Source organism: Aspergillus pseudoviridinutans (genome assembly GCF_018340605.1).
Source record: "Aspergillus pseudoviridinutans IFM 55266 DNA, scaffold_3, whole genome shotgun sequence".
Lineage (NCBI taxonomy): Eukaryota > Fungi > Ascomycota > Eurotiomycetes > Eurotiales > Aspergillaceae > Aspergillus > Aspergillus pseudoviridinutans.
This window is the reverse complement of record NW_025091283.1, coordinates 1,344,858-1,359,983: the sequence shown is the minus strand read 5'-3', so window position 1 is coordinate 1,359,983 and position 15,126 is coordinate 1,344,858. Positions and strand designations below refer to the sequence as shown.

At 52.2% G+C, this 15,126-nt stretch overlaps 7 protein-coding genes across 7 annotated transcripts; 5 read left to right on the top strand and 2 right to left on the bottom strand.

Annotated features, from left to right (window-relative positions):
• Positions 1-376: 376 nt before the first annotated feature.
• sfh5 (CRAL/TRIO domain protein) lies at positions 377-1,734 on the top strand (the record flags this gene model as incomplete). The annotated part of the gene is made up of 2 exons (XM_043300175.1): positions 377-1,047; positions 1,113-1,734. 2 exons carry the CDS (start codon positions 377-379, stop codon positions 1,732-1,734), a joined length of 1,293 nt encoding a protein of 430 aa, XP_043156110.1.
• A 616-nt stretch (positions 1,735-2,350) lies between these two features.
• Positions 2,351-3,805, top strand: Asppvi_004219 (TATA-binding protein-associated factor TAF6; the record flags this gene model as incomplete). The annotated part of the gene is made up of 3 exons (XM_043300174.1): positions 2,351-2,720; positions 2,782-3,200; positions 3,257-3,805. The coding sequence occupies 3 exons, from the start codon at positions 2,351-2,353 to the stop codon at positions 3,803-3,805; spliced, it is 1,338 nt and encodes a 445-aa protein (XP_043156109.1).
• Positions 3,806-5,413: 1,608 nt separating this feature from the next.
• Positions 5,414-6,955, top strand: Asppvi_004218 (adenosylmethionine decarboxylase SPE2; the record flags this gene model as incomplete). Its single annotated transcript, XM_043300173.1, has 2 exons — positions 5,414-5,534; positions 5,595-6,955. The coding sequence occupies 2 exons, from the start codon at positions 5,414-5,416 to the stop codon at positions 6,953-6,955; spliced, it is 1,482 nt and encodes a 493-aa protein (XP_043156108.1).
• Positions 6,956-7,712: 757 nt separating this feature from the next.
• Asppvi_004217 (transcription initiation factor TFIID subunit 11 family protein) lies at positions 7,713-9,724 on the top strand (the record flags this gene model as incomplete). Its single annotated transcript, XM_043300172.1, has 3 exons — positions 7,713-8,227; positions 8,295-8,932; positions 9,438-9,724. 3 exons carry the CDS (start codon positions 7,713-7,715, stop codon positions 9,722-9,724), a joined length of 1,440 nt encoding a protein of 479 aa, XP_043156107.1.
• A 613-nt stretch (positions 9,725-10,337) lies between these two features.
• On the top strand, positions 10,338-11,531 carry Asppvi_004216 (adenylate kinase family protein; the record flags this gene model as incomplete). The annotated part of the gene is made up of 5 exons (XM_043300171.1): positions 10,338-10,605; positions 10,696-10,979; positions 11,069-11,260; positions 11,320-11,376; positions 11,430-11,531. 5 exons carry the CDS (start codon positions 10,338-10,340, stop codon positions 11,529-11,531), a joined length of 903 nt encoding a protein of 300 aa, XP_043156106.1.
• A 428-nt stretch (positions 11,532-11,959) lies between these two features.
• Asppvi_004215 (membrane insertase OXA1) lies at positions 11,960-13,337 on the bottom strand (the record flags this gene model as incomplete). The annotated part of the gene is made up of 2 exons (XM_043300170.1): positions 11,960-12,619; positions 12,687-13,337. 2 exons carry the CDS (start codon positions 13,335-13,337, stop codon positions 11,960-11,962), a joined length of 1,311 nt encoding a protein of 436 aa, XP_043156105.1.
• A 763-nt stretch (positions 13,338-14,100) lies between these two features.
• Positions 14,101-14,603, bottom strand: Asppvi_004214 (TOM13-domain-containing protein; the record flags this gene model as incomplete). Its single annotated transcript, XM_043300169.1, has 2 exons — positions 14,101-14,217; positions 14,328-14,603. The coding sequence occupies 2 exons, from the start codon at positions 14,601-14,603 to the stop codon at positions 14,101-14,103; spliced, it is 393 nt and encodes a 130-aa protein (XP_043156104.1).
• Positions 14,604-15,126: the final 523 nt, after the last annotated feature.

Sequence of the window (15,126 nt, the reverse complement as noted above, 5' to 3'; positions counted from 1 at the left end):
CTCCGTAGATATAGTTTGTTGGTAAAAATAGAACCTACAAAGTGGATGTAGAAAGATACTCTGACAAAAAGACTGGGTGATTCAGGGGATACGGCAGCATCCTTTTCGCTTTTTAAGGTTTCGAGAAAGATATTACTATTATGTAGGAAGGATTAGGGAGTACGGAGTAGGGAATAGTAGTCTCTGCTCACTGTCTCATCTATATTTACCATCTCGTGACGCTGCATGTGATTGTTATTTGTCCTCCTGCATCAATCTTCCGATTTCTCTGTCCTTCTCTTCCGTTTATCAGCTCAAAGGCTCTCTTCTGAGCAAGACGTTCAGTCAATAGTCATTAGCACTTTCCAATCTTCCTATTTCTTTCTTCACACTCGCCATGGCCGACCAACAGCCCGAAAAGGCTACCGCTCCTGCTGCTGATGCCCCGGACTCGCAGCCTACCCTCGTTACCAACAATGACACCCCCAAGGAGACGACCGAGACCGCGGAGCCTCAAGCAGAGAACAAGACCGAAACTACAACCGCGCAGCCTGCCGTTGAAACCACTGCCGCTCAACCCACTACCGCAGAGACCCCTGCTGAGGCCGACAAGGCTCCCGCCGAAGGGCAGCAGCCGCCTCAGGCCGCAGAGGAGAAGCCTGTCGCTGAGCAGCCGGAACAGCCAGCCTATCTTGCCAAAAACCCTGCCTTGGCTCAGTTCTTCGAGCGTCTCCCTGCCATTCTCTCCAGCACCGGCCACGCAGAGATGTGGGGGGTGTCGCTCAAGGACTCGAACGATGCTCCCACCGTCAACGTCCTGATCAAGTTCCTGCGCGCGAACGAGGGCAACGTCAAGCTGGCTGAGGAGCAGCTGAGCAAGGCCTTGAAGTGGCGGAAGGAGATGAACCCCTCGGCACTTGCTGAGTCGACCAGCTACAGCGCGACCAAGTTTGGCGGACTGGGTTATCTGACCGTCTACAAGGAGGCTAATGGTGCGGAGACTGTTGTCACTTGGAATATCTATGGTGGTGTCAAGGATATCAACACCACTTTTGGTGATATGGATGAGTGAGTACATCTGCCAACGGGAACCTAATGTCCCTCAGATCCTAACCGTTCTTTTACGCTTGTAGGTTTGTCAAGTGGCGTGTTGCGCTTATGGAGCTGGCAGTCAAGGAGCTGAAGATGGCAGAGGCTACCTCTGTGATTGACTACGATGGCGAGGACCCCTACCAGATGATCCAAGTCCATGACTATCTGAACGTGAGCTTCCTGCGCCTGAATCCTGCCATCAAAGCCGCCACCAAGAAGACCATTGAAGTCTTCACCACAGCTTACCCTGAACTTCTCCGGGAGAAGTTCTTCGTCAATGTCCCTGCCATCATGGGCTGGATGTTTGCCGCCATGAAGGTTTTCCTGAGCAAGAATACCACTCGCAAATTCCACCCCATCTCCAACGGCGCCAATCTGGCTCGCGAGTTCCCTTCTCTGAAGGAGCAATTCCCCAAGGTCTACGGTGGAAGCGCTCCTGCTCTTCAGGAGGGAGCGAGAACTGTCAACCTCACTCAGGACGAGCCTGCCCCCACTGCAGCTGAGGCTGCGACAAATGAGCAGCCAACGGAGCAGGCCAAGGAGAACAAGGAGAACAAGGAGGAGGTCGCTCAGCAGGAGTCCAAGCCTGAGTCTGCTCCAGAGCAGCCGAAGGCTGACCCTGCTGTCACGGCCCAGGAAGCCCCTGCTGCCGAAGCCAAGTGAGCATGATAAGGCCGCCACACACTCAGATTTGACATATGGAAAGGAATTGAACAGGAGAAACAGGCATGATACCCGGGAGGATAGGCAGACTGCTTTGTTCTCTTTTTTTGTGGGGGCACGTTTGATACCTCAGAATTGCTACGTTTTTGCGAGAGTAGATGAAACAGCTTAACTAGACCATATATACTTAATTAATAGTAATAATAGAAACTCCACACTGGATGATCTTTTGTGCGCCTATACTTGTATTCTCATCTTTGGATCACTATCACATGGAGAGGAGCTGTAGCTGGCATATGGGAGACCCGAGATACCAAAGCCGCAGTTTCTTCCGCACTCCGCAACACTTTCGATGTTCCTAAGAGCTGTTTGGGTCGATCTAAGCCCTCATCTTCCTCTACCATCGATCGCCTTGAGCCAGCTGCCTTGAACTGTCAGAATGTGGCTTGTCCTTTTTGCAGCGTCCCGCATGTTTCAATAAATCAGGTTTACTTCCTTCGAAATTCACGATACAAATACTTCATCCAGTCCGTCGTCACCCGCCCTTACTCCTCACGAGCTTGACTTCGCTCCCACCTCACCCTAACCCTCAGAAGCGAACACTACAGGCTTCACCATGTCAGTTTGGAACCCAGATAACATCCGCGACGTGGCTGAGTCCGTCGGCATCGTCAATCTCAGCAACGAAGTGACCGAGAACCTCGCGCGCGATGTCGAATACCGCATCGCACAGGTCCTCGAAGAGGCTCTCAAGTTCATGCGACACAGTCGCCGGACGCTACTTACCACGCAGGATGTTGCGCAGGCCCTGCGGGTCCTGGACGTGGAGCCGCTATATGGATATGAAACTACACGGCCGCTGCGGTTCGGGGAGGCGTCACTGGGGCCCGGGCAGCCGTTATTCTACGTCGAGGACGAGGAGGTGGATTTTGAAAAATTGATTAATGCGCCGTTGCCCAAGGTGCCGAGGGAGATCTCTTTTACTGGTGAGGAGGTTCTCAGCTCTCGTTTTAGGCTTGTGTTTATGCTAACTGGTTTACTGTACAGCTCATTGGTTGGCCGTTGAAGGTGTGCAGCCGTCGATTCCGCAGAATCCTACCGCAGCCGACTCGAGAAACCTCGAATTGACCGCCAAGGGGCCTAATGCCAACTCGACGTTGGCGGCGATGAGCGGCACTGGGAACGTGGCCGTCAAGCCGCTGGTCAAGCATGTGCTGTCCAAGGAACTTCAGCTCTACTTCGAGAAAGTCTGCAACGCTTTCCTGGATGAGTCTAGTGAAGAATACCGGACGTCGGGCTATGCCAGTCTGCGCGAGGATCCGGGGCTGCATCAGCTCGTGCCGTACTTTGTCCAGTTCATTTCGGAGAAGGTGACACACGGACTCAAGGATATTTTTGTGCTGACGCAGGTCATGCACATGGCAGAGGCCCTGGTGCAGAACAAGTCGCTATATGTGGATCCTTATGTACGGTTACTCTTCTTGAAGTTCCTTTCATGGGAATGTCTGCTAATTCGGACCAGATCGCATCCCTTGTTCCCCCCATTCTGACCTGCCTGATCGGCAGACAGCTCGGTGGCAATGCAGACTTATCAGAACAGTTTGCTCTACGCGACCTGGCCGCTTCTCTCCTCGGCCTCATCTCCAAGAAATACTCTCACTCTTCGCATACACTCACACCTCGACTCGCCCGCTCCTGTCTCAAGACTTTCCTTGATCCGTCAAAACCATTTGGAGCGCATTATGGCGCGATTATTGGCTTGAATGCTGTCGGTGGCACCGAAGCGGTTCGAGTCTTGATACTTCCCAATTTGTCTAGTTACGCGAGCCTTCTCGCGGACGGCATGGCAGAAGACAACCCTCGACGACCGGAGGCCGAAAAGGTGCTGGGCGCACTGCTGGCCGTCCTCTCCACCTTGCGGGAGGGCCGCAAACATCTGGCCAATGGCCACGGTGCCATTGTGACGGACGAGCTCCGCGAGCGACTAAACGCAAAAGTGGGGGATATCATCGCAAGCAGGATCGCGGATGCGGGAGAGGTGCAGATGGCCTATGCTATTCTCGAAGCTTGAGGCATTCCCCAGTTGCCACCTTGGCTTCCTTTTGTCTCTGCCTTTCCTCTCTTGTCCATCTGTTTTCTTTTGAGTCATTAAAATTGTAGCTGTGCCTTGCATCTTGGCGGCGGGAAGGATTTCATTGGGGCTTTGGCGTTTACGTGGCGTACGAAGTGGGAAACATCTCTGGTTATTCCTCGCTTGATCTCTTCTGAATTGAGAACAGGAAAATTATTCAGAGCGGAATGTTATCGTCTAGAGCTCTATCTATTGTCTTATACCGACCAAAGACCTAAGAAATCATATTCATAGAGAGGTAGCTCCAGTATATGTTGAACGGGCTGATCAGACGTCATCACTGTCAGTTGGCTCCCACCGCCTACCATAAGCAGCCGAGAAACATTGTGTCGCGCGACAGTTGGTGGAGTGCCTCAGGCACTCGCTCTGGCTGCCCAATTTGGACGGAGGAAGAATCCGGCGTTAAGTCATAAAAAAGAACAACCTGCGAATTCTAGGAGTACACTCTGCGGAATCCAATTTATCAATTGCAATATATTCAAGACATCCACGCTTTGAGTCGCAAAGGAATCATCTAAAGTTTCAGGCTTCCTTGATTGGCGACTGGAGTCTTCTTCCTTCCAGCCCAACCTTCGGAGTAGTCAGTCAGTCTTAGCGTTAGTTGCGCCCCACGAACCAACTTTTTTTCTTCCTTCTCGTTCTCCCACTCTTTTTTGCTCTGCCCACAGACCTCTATAAATAATAACCTCTGTGTCAACCTCCAACGTCTGCCTACTCTGCTCGGCAAAAACAGTCTCATCAATTCTATACCCCTGACCTTTGGAGGAATTTATAGCCCTCGTCTTATTCCTCTGTCTTTGCCGTCCTCTAATTTTCCCTCATAAAAAGGCGACCACATCCGGAGCTTGCAGTCTATCTTCGCTCTCGCAGATGTCCAGAGCTGTGGCCTCGCGCTACGTCGTGCTGTTTTGAGCTCGATCAGACTTTGCCTTCCATGAACCCAAAGGACTTGCTGCGATTCTTGTCTAAGCCAGCAAAGTAAGCCTTTCTCCTTATGTGCCATTTTCAAGCGCTGGACGCTGCCGATCGCATCATGACCATGACCCCCCTCGTCAGGCACACAGCGAGCTGAACTGACTCAATTGCTCCTCCAGGCCTCGATAACACGACTCACATCCCGAGTCATTTCCTTCCAAGCTTCCAATTATCTTCCCGTTTCTTTTCCAAAAAGCAGATACTCTCGTCTGCTAGACCCGATACTTTGACCGGTATCGGTATCTTCCAGTACGAGGGTGCTCGCCATATAGTCACAATTCCTTTTTCAAGAGGCTTTTTCCTCCTCTCTCTGTCCTTTCGCCCTCCCTAGTATCCCTTTCGGGCTTGTGTTTAATTTCGTCCATCTGGCCTGTGTGCCATCCTCTTTATCGCGATAAAGGGCCTTCTCTCTCAGGCGGACATAGCCCCCCCTGTTCGTCTGGGCAGCAGATAGTGCTTCCTAGGCTTCTGTGTCTACGGTCAACTACATATACACCACTGCGTTGCTTCTCGTTTCAATAATCGGTCTCGCACCGGCCTACGTTCCACAGTTCATTACGTCAATCAGCGGAAATGGTCTACATCGGCATCCCCAAGAATTACACGGCTTCGCCGTCTTCCTTTGCCGGAACTCCGTCCTTGACGATCAACTACCAAGCAACGCAGGATCTTGATTCTACCAATGCTTTTGAAGGTATGTTTCCGCCGATGACATGTCTGAAAGCAGCATTGGGCAGACGCTGACAGCCCATAGGTCCAGAGAAACTCTTGGAGGTGTGGTTCGCGCCCTCCGCTCAGGAATTAGGTCCGGCGCAGCCTGCCGGTTTGAAAGCTGTGCCCGAGGAGATCTGGAAGGACATGTTGGATCTCGTCAATTGTCAGGTCCTTTCTATTGTCTCGTCGGAGGATGTGGATGCCTACCTGCTCTCCGAGTCCAGCATGTTCGTCTGGCCTCACAAACTTATCCTGAAGACCTGTGGTACCACCACTCTTCTGTCCGGTCTGCCACGCATTCTCGAGATTGCCGCTTTGTTCGGTGGCTTTCCCAAGTCTACCGCTCCTTCTCGCGGAATCTCCGTCGCCGCCGCGCCCTACCGCGTGTTCTACAGCCGAAAGAACTTCCTGTTCCCCGACCGCCAGCGCGGCCCTCACCGCAGCTGGAGGGATGAAGTGCGGACTATGGATAAGCTCTTCCTCAACGGTAGCGCCTACATGATTGGCAAGATGAACGGCGAGCATTGGTACTTGTACCTGACTGAACCTCATACCATGCTCACCCCGCCAACGAGCCCGGGAGCGAAGACCGAGTTTGCGGAAACGGAGACTAAGATCCTCAGCGTACCTCAGGGCGCTGCTCTGCAGGCAGATACTCAGGATGAGACTTTGGAAGTCTTGATGACCGATCTGGACGAGGAGAACGCCAAGCAGTTCTACCTCGAGCATGCCACCGCGGTTGCAGAGACCCGTTATCGCAACTTCGATACGGAGAATAGTGACCATGTCGATGTGTTCAGCAATACTTCCTCCGATATGAGCGACCTGGACTCCGAAGGAAGCCGGGTTCTGCCTCCGGAATTGACCACCGAGGGCCATGCGCTCGGAACCGTCGTTTCTGAAGCTTGTGGTCTTTCCGATGTGTATCCTAAGGAGAAGTATCCCGAATCGCGCATCGATGCCTACCTGTTCACACCATGTGGCTTCTCCGCCAACGGCGTCATTCCGCCTCCTGAAGGAAAGAGCGGTACCCACTACTTCACGGTGCACGTCACTCCAGAGCCGCATTGCTCGTATGCGTCCTTTGAGACCAACGTGCCGCACTCGCAGAACGGCCAGACCACTGCTGGAATCATCAAGCAAGTGGTCGACATTTTCAAGCCTGGCCGCTTCAGCGTCACGCTCTTTGAGGCCAAGCCAGCGCTGAGCCAGATCGAAGACGAGTGGAAGGAAGCCAAGTACCTGGCCGCTCGTCGGACCGCCAAAATGGAACATGTGGAGGGATATCGCCGCGTGGACCGGATTGTCCACGATCTCGACGGCTATGAGCTTGTGTTCCGCTACTACGAACGCCTGGACTGGAAAGGGGGGGCCCCTCGGCTGGGAGAGGAGAAATTTTGAAAGAACAAGCCATAGCACGTCGAGATATCTTTTCTTGCGGAATTTGGTCGGACATTCTTTTGAGATGGAAATAGTCGCCTTCTACATATTTTTCTTCTTCTTTTGCCCAGTATGCGTTGAACAGTCAATAGCCTTTGCTTCCCTCATTTGAGCTTGCAGATAATTCTTCCAGAATTTGAGCGTTCGTTTCGTGTATAAAGCTACTTGACTCCAATGTGCTGTCCTTACTCTTGTGATTTTGCATTGACCTACTCGAGCATTTGCAATGAACATCAGATTATAATCCGTATACATACTTTCTTTCTGTGGTAGATGAATATATTTCATCTAGAATATATATCCGAGTTCAAAAAAGTAGACTGCTAGTAAAGTGTGGATTTTATGGATTCGGTGGCCTGCGCCAACTGGCATCGATTACGGATCGGCAGACCTGCCAGATCGGTCCGGAGTTTCTTTCTGGTTGGGATCACTTCGCAGCTGCAGCATACCTTCAACTTCATCCATTCGCTGCGCCAAAGCTTGACCGCGAATTTCTCATAATTAACTACAACAAGAGAATAGACTTGGGCTTTTCTCTTTGCGTTTCACGGTCAAACGGTGGAAGAGACAGGACCAACATAGTCAGCCAGACGGCCGACTCATATCAAACCAACGAGCAACCTCCGTCAAGGCGAGCATCAACAAGACATCCAAGAGCCCCTACTGGAGCTTACATACTTGACTCATTTGTCTACTCTCTAATACCACACCCCTCACAATGTCATCACCGCCACCTCACCCAACGCCGACAAATCCCCTCAAACGGCCCTCCATCTCCTCCTCCGCCTCACAGCCTCTCGGCACCAACCCGAAACGCCCACGCATGCACCCCCTTCGGCAGACGTCCTTCCCCGCCAGTATAGACAATGATCAGCGTACATTCAGCGCCACTAGCGATGCGGGGAGTGTGACGGGCAGTTTCACAGGTAGTCTGGGCGGGACGAGCGCAGACGGGGTGTTTCTGGGGGCGGCGAAGAAGGGGAAACGCGGGCGCAAGAGTAAAGCCGAGAAGGAGCGGGAGCGGGAGCAGCGGGAGGATGCGGCGAGTCTGCGCGGGGAGACGCGACTGGGGTCTGTGGATGCGGATGGGATGTCTGTTCGGGCTGGTGGGACGGCGAGGGGGGATGCGGCCGGGGAGGATGGCGACGAGGATGAGGACTTCGATGACGAGGGGGAGCTCCTGAGGGGTGAGGAAGGGGTGACGGATACGGAGGCCGAGAAGAAGAATCTTGCGTATGTTTCTCGCCCTGTTACTGACCCAGTGTGTTTTCAAGGCTGACGTTGGATTCTTGGGACACAGTTTACTGGTGGATGCGTTTAATCCTATTCAGTCGGAGCGATACGATTTGTTCAAGCGGGCCAAGCTGCGCAAGGAGACACTGCGGCGAATTGTCAACCACGCGCTGTCCCAGTCTGTTCCCGCCAGCGTTGTGACGACCATCAACGGTTTCACCAAGGTCTTTGCGGGCGAGATCATCGAGAAGGCGAGGACAGTCCAGGCCGAGTGGGCTATCGCGCATGATCAGGCCGCACGCGCTGCCTTTGATGCTGAAGAGGCCGAGGCCGAGGCCAGGGCAGCTGAAGCAGCCGCGAGGGCAGCGGCTTCCGCTACGCCCGCGACGGGGGGTCAGGGACAGAGCCCGCCGCAGCCGCCTGTCAAAAGGGAGCACTCGGACAGCAACCGCTCAACCCCAATCCCTCCTTCATTGTCGTCCCCCATGCCGCAACAGCAGGGCTCGCAACCGTCCACGCCTTCTATATCTGGCCTTCCTACACAGCAGCAGCAAGGACAGCAACCCCCTCCAGCACGACCGAAAAGGGAATTCAAACCGCCGCCTAATCCTCACCGGGGCCAGCTCCTGCCTTCTCATCTTCGCGAGGCATTACGGCGGTACAAGCGTGATGGCGAGGGCGGTGGTGTTGGTTTCTCGGGTTTGAGTATGGGCAACTTGGGAGTGAGGGGATCAGTCACCTGGAATGCAGGCAGTGCTGGAGGAAGACGAATCTTCCGATAGTATTGCCTTCCTCAGTTTCTCTTACTTTCTGGCATGATGACATGACAAAAGCACTTCGGTTGTACATACACATAATCTACTATATTGTAATGATGGCTCGGGCGGCATGGTTTCATCGTCAACCACGTAGGCGTACTTAGGGCTACTGTCTTCACCGTCAAAGGACTGACTCCTCCCCGAAGATAGTGACACTACAGGCAATCATCTTACTCGACCGTCATATGCTTGCATTCATCTCCAAGCCGATAGAGACCAGCGGGATACATTATTTTCCAAACTCCCTGAACGATTGATACTCATCTGCGGTGCAATATCTCCTTACACAACGAAAGCCTCTTTCTCGAATGACCACAATCCATTAGTGCCAAGTCAATCAGCCTATCCTCAAGATAGTCAGCTAAAGACCTCTTCTAAGACATAGCACATAGAACCAAGCTTACCTAGTCGGACGCAACGAGCCACTGCCAACCCAGGCCTAGAAAGGAAATCCAAGAACGCCATCGTCGAAGCGGCGACGGCGGCGGACGAGACGAACTCTCTGCGGGCCATGGATCTCGTGGTGCTCGCGTCCATGCTGGTCGAGATAGACCTGCATCTGACGGATGAGCACTCGCAGGACATCCACGATTGCAAGGAGGATGACGATCTTCGCGGCTGTATGGAGGAAGAAGACCAGGCTAGCGTTTTTGGTCAATGGGGATCTGAGAGCGATTAGCTCGGTAGATGTGGTGTTCATTGTGCCTGGCGACTGTTGGGTCAGTGTCTCTTACGGGACTGGGGGTGCTTCGCAAGTGCTTACCCTTAAAGAGAAAACGAGTGTGAGGTAAACAGTTGGCGATGAGCTCTGGGTTGGCGTGATAGAGCTGAAGCTGTGATGATGCTCACAGGACTGAATGCTTTGGGATAAAGGATTTGCACGCTGCTATGCTGTAGTGATAAGTTTCTCAGGGAGAAGGGAAATCGTCTTTCTGTCTCATTCTGTCAGAACACATCGTTTGTTGTGGGAGAAGAGCTTTTGGGCTCGGCGTAGCAGTTATGCTCGTTGCCTGACGATGCGATACGCGCATCTAACGACTCAGCGAAATCGTCTCGCCTGATTTGACGGTTCTCCATGGCAGTGAAGGGTTTTCTTTCATAGTGAAGATGCGAGAATCAAGCACCCTAGCCTGCACTGCTCATTCATCTTCATCTCTTCCTCCTGGATGCCGTACTTGTCTCTTTCAATTCTTGGACGCTCAGCACGTGCAAACAGGTCTTTAACTTGAAATCCCCTTTTTCTTTGTCTTCTTCTTCGTCTTACTGTATTCCCTTGTTGACCTCTATCCAAAATGTCCGATAAGATTGAGGAAATTCATAAGATAGAGGAACCTGCTCAGAGCCAGAGTGAGGAGAATGACACTCCCCTGGCGAAAAGGACCCGCGTCCAGCGCGTGGAACGTCCTCTGCCCGAGCTCGCCTCCAAGAATGGAGACACTTGGACGTACGATGAAGAATCCTATCGCCGAGGAGGCATTCTCATCCCTGTTGAGGTCCCGAACGACGCCGCTCCCAGTGAGGACGTGGACGTCAAGAGTGCAAAGCTCATTCTTCTCTTCGGTAAGATAGATCTCATTCCAAAGTGCAAGCTCAAGAGCCTTCCCAGTCTGGTGATATAGTTACCAACTAATGAGGTCTGTATCTCCGTAGGCCCCCCAGCTGCGGGAAAGAGCACTGCCGCAGCAAACGTGGCCGCAGAGCTTGGATTCATTCACATCTGTCCCGATCAGACGATCAAGCGACTCGAGAAGACAGGCCCATACCTGGCTTGGCTGGCGGTTGTGCAGGCCATTGAGACCCAGGGAGCTGTGCCGAGCGAGTTACTGTTTCGTCTCGTGAAAATGGAAATTCTGAGGCACATGGAGTTTGGAGCGACTACCTTCATCATTGACGGATGGCCACACTGCTCCGAGGACTTCACTCTGTTGCACGGAGTGAGTGGCCGGTGACCCTTGGCTCTGTGATAATCCATCCGCCTTGCTCTCACTCTATCATTACCGGACGCTGATTTGCGATTGTCTAGACCTTCACTGTGGTGTCAGCTTTTCATCTGTACGCAACTCAAGACACACTTGAAAAGCGCGCCATGCAAAACCCTATGACCTTTGATGAAGGTACCAAACGCCTCACGTCCTTCCGAGACGGAATGGTAAGGTATTATCAAGAGCTGGGGGATCTCCTCACTTTGGAAAGCTTCAAAGACGTTTTGATCCCGGTACGTATACAGCCACAACTTCGAGAATTTGACAGGATCCAGGGCTAACTCCTTATGAGATGAGTGCCGAACAAGATTACCAGGTCTTCTACCCGCAGATCAAGTTAATCATCGAGGTACGGATGTGAACCTCAGAGTTGCCAAAACGGCATTGATTGACAATAACTAGAAGAGGCTTGCTCGGGTTGAGGCTGCTCGGGAACTCGCACAGACTGAGACCACGTTGGATGAGCATGAGCATGAACCCGTTGGAGACGAAAACCCTGAATAGACGTGGTCGTTGATCCTGTATTCTTGGGCGATGGTCCTAGGAATAGCCACTTTTTCTTGCTTGTGTCATTCCGCTCTTGCACATTTTGACGAGCCTCTTTCAGCCTGTGTCTCAGGTGAGGATGTTGGCATTGGCCTTCGTGGTATCTGGTGTCGTCTCAAAATGAAAGATGCCTGCTTGTTGCTGGAGCTGAGATTGAATGCGAAGCTTCTGGTGACCTGCCAGACCTGCTGACAAAGCAGCCTCTTTAGCCAGGTAGTCAATGTGATAACGAATTGAGAGATACTGTATTCCAATCAAAGATTCTTTACCGTAGAGGAAAATACGTCGTATAGCACATGAAGATTAAAGCGCCTCATATTGTACAGTTGCAGATAGACCGTCATACCTGATACAGTGGAACCAAGAAGAAAGAATTACCCCGACGCTCACCTTTGCTTGACCTTGAACGCCGCGCGCGCCTTTTCTCTTTCAAGCTCCAAGGCCTTCAGGTGAGCCTCGCGGCGAGCATGATTCCTCTCCTCCCGCTTCCAATCCTCTTCCTCCTTCCTTCTCCTCTCGTAGTCGGCAGCCAACTTGAGATCCTTCTCGCCAAGCCGAGGAGGCTCAGCGACAGTCCCATCCGCGTTCTTCACGGGGCCCTGACCACGAACGGCGTCCAATTTCTCCGCCGTTTCACGCTTGATGTTGTCCTTGGCTTCCTTCAGGTTGTTCAAGGCGCGATCAATAAAGCTAATCTCCACACTATCAGGCGACTTGTGCTGTTCCTGAACCAACTTGGCCCTTTCGGCCTCCAGATGCTCACGAAGCATGCGGATCGACTTGCTCTGCTGCGAATCATCATGACCCGGGGACTGTCCGTTTTTAGGCTGTCTTACAGGGAGGGCGATATTCATCGATTTTCTGAAGCTGTCAGAGCCGAGAAGGTAGGCTTGGCCCAGACCAAATAGACCAGTCGTTACGAAATAGAGCTGGAGGGCGCTGGGGAAGAAGGACATGAAGAGAAAGGAGATGGCAGGCAACCCAAACATGAAAAGCTTGCCAAATGTTGTGCCCTGGAGCTGGTTCACGCCATTTTCGCCTCCTTTCTACACAGGACGAAGACATTCCGAGTTAGTAATCAAGCCAGTAGCCCGAAGGATGAACGCGACTTACCCGGATGCTCAGGTACATGAACAAAGACGACGCAGCGGGAAGTATGAAGTAAGGATCGGCAACGGTAAGATCCTTCAGCCAAGCAACGGATTCCATGGTAATCCCAGGCACTGGCAAGGCTGCCATACCCTTGACGACTCTGTAGCAGCCAAAACCAAAGGGGATCTGAAGCATGGGAATGAAGGACTTCCAGGCCGTGATACCTTGCTCCTGGTGAATCTTCTGGATTTCGGCTCGTAATTTCATCATTTCCATTTGGTTGCCATTCTTTCCGCGCACGATCATCTGCTGACGCAGAGGTTCCGTGATGGGCTTGACATTGAGCATTTTGGTCGAGGTGTCCACAGCGCCCAGCGTAGGATACAGAAGTGCTAATCGGAGGAGAAGACCGGTTCCCACGATACTTGCCCACCAGGGCAAGCCTCCCCACATGTGGATATGTTCAATGAGAAACTGAACGATTGCCGACGGGCCCCAGCCGTAGTCGAGCCCTAGGTCTTTGAGGTATCCGATGTGCTCGGGGATCGAGCTGAGATCAGCAGCAGACAGATCAGAAAGGTCAGGTACACCCATATCGGTAGGAGCGTCCGACAGATGCTGACTCGCAGTGGCATCGGTTGCGGAAGATGTCGAATTGAATCTTGCGGACATGACTCCGGGTATGGAGGCGGCGGGCTTCCATGATATTTTTCTGGAAAGTGTCTGGGCAGGCCCTCCATATCGTACAGGGGATCTCGAGCTCTGGGGTCTGAACGAAGAGATCTGCAGTATACCGACTCTAGTCAGCCAAGCGTCTACTTGCTTGCCGGCGGAGAAGAGGATATCGGGGGACAAACCGATCGGCTGGAGCGAGGGAAAGCAGTCAAATGTTGTCGAGCAATGATGGGAATCCCACCACGCCCCTTCAAACCAGCCCCTGCTAGCATTGTGATATTTGGCCGCAGGAGATACCTAGTGGTTCACGAGCGACGGCGGTTTAGGGTGAGAAAACAACGGCTATATCCGCGGCCGACTCGCGGAGATTGGACTTTTTCGCGCCAAGACTTGCTTTCTGCCGGGCGGCCGGAGTTTGTTCCTGATCCTGATATCAAAATACGTCCAAATATGTACTACCTGAGGCACAAGAGAGGAAGAGAATTGTCGTCCGGGTAGAATATCATTTGAACTAGATGAAATTTCCATACTCGCAATGCACAGAAAAAGATTGACTGTGTCTTCGATATGCAGAAGTCGAATTGCTTCGCCCGACGCCGTCCAATCTGACCTACTGCTGGTGCCTTTTGGAATCTATGTACACATATACGCAACCCATGCTGAAGACACGGAAATGAACAAACGACTAATCGATCATGAACATTGGATATCAAGAATTTGCGCAGAGAGAAATCTATATCTGATGCCTGAAGGCGCGCAATCACTCCAATGATGCAGTATCTTGCAGACTTCCGGCTCTAGGCTGGCGCCGCGATGGAATGTCGCGAATCTCCATGCCTGGTCCCATGGGCCTTGACCGTCGATAAGTAGGGAAAATCTAGATGGAGACAATGATCAGTCCAGTTTCGTTGATGAGTCAATGTGCATTGGCGGATAATTGCAGCGAGACAGATACTGTACCCCTCAGAGCGACTTCATGGAACGTACCTTTGTGTTAGTCCAGCCAAGACGAAAAGCAGCCTCATGTGCAAACAATTCCCCAAATCCCAGCATCAACCCGTTGACAAAAGGGAGGATCAAATTGATCGCCGCCCCCCGCAAGATGCCCCAGATGGACGGAGGCTTATACAGAATCAAGGGCGAACTGGATGTCGACATAGGCGATGAAACTTCATGATTGGCAGAGTAGATTTCCGAGTCCGAGGGTACCGTCAGACTGGAGTCGTAGAGCTCAACCCTTGAGTGGGAGTGTTCGTCGGCCATGCTGCGGGGAGAACAACGCCGGTTGACAGGAATCGAAGCAACAGGAGCTCGTAGACGGTAGAAATCCGACGACTGTCGAGGATATACCTGGCGCTGTTTAATTCTCCGGTACCAAATCAATATCGCTTTGTACCTTGCATGAGAAACGGGATGGGCGAGATGGTGTAGTTGTCGCAGCCAGATGAAAGGAAGCGGAATCGCCTACACCTGACTCCAAAAGGTTATGTAAGCAAGAATAGTAAGGTACTGAGTTACGCAATATTAATGTCGGTCAAAAGTAAACGGAGGAGGACTTCCCAACTTCCCATACTTCTAGCTGAAATTAAATGCTTATAATGGAACTTATCTACCTTTTAAGATATTTATGCTGGATGAAGTTTCATGAGGTTAGGGTGCTTTGCTGAGGGCCAACTGCCTCTTGTTTTTGTTGGTAGTAACACAGAGTATCCGTAACCGTAGCAGTATTCCCTGCCAATAGGCGGAGCTTGATGAAGCGACCATATTTCGAGTACGGACGAAGCTA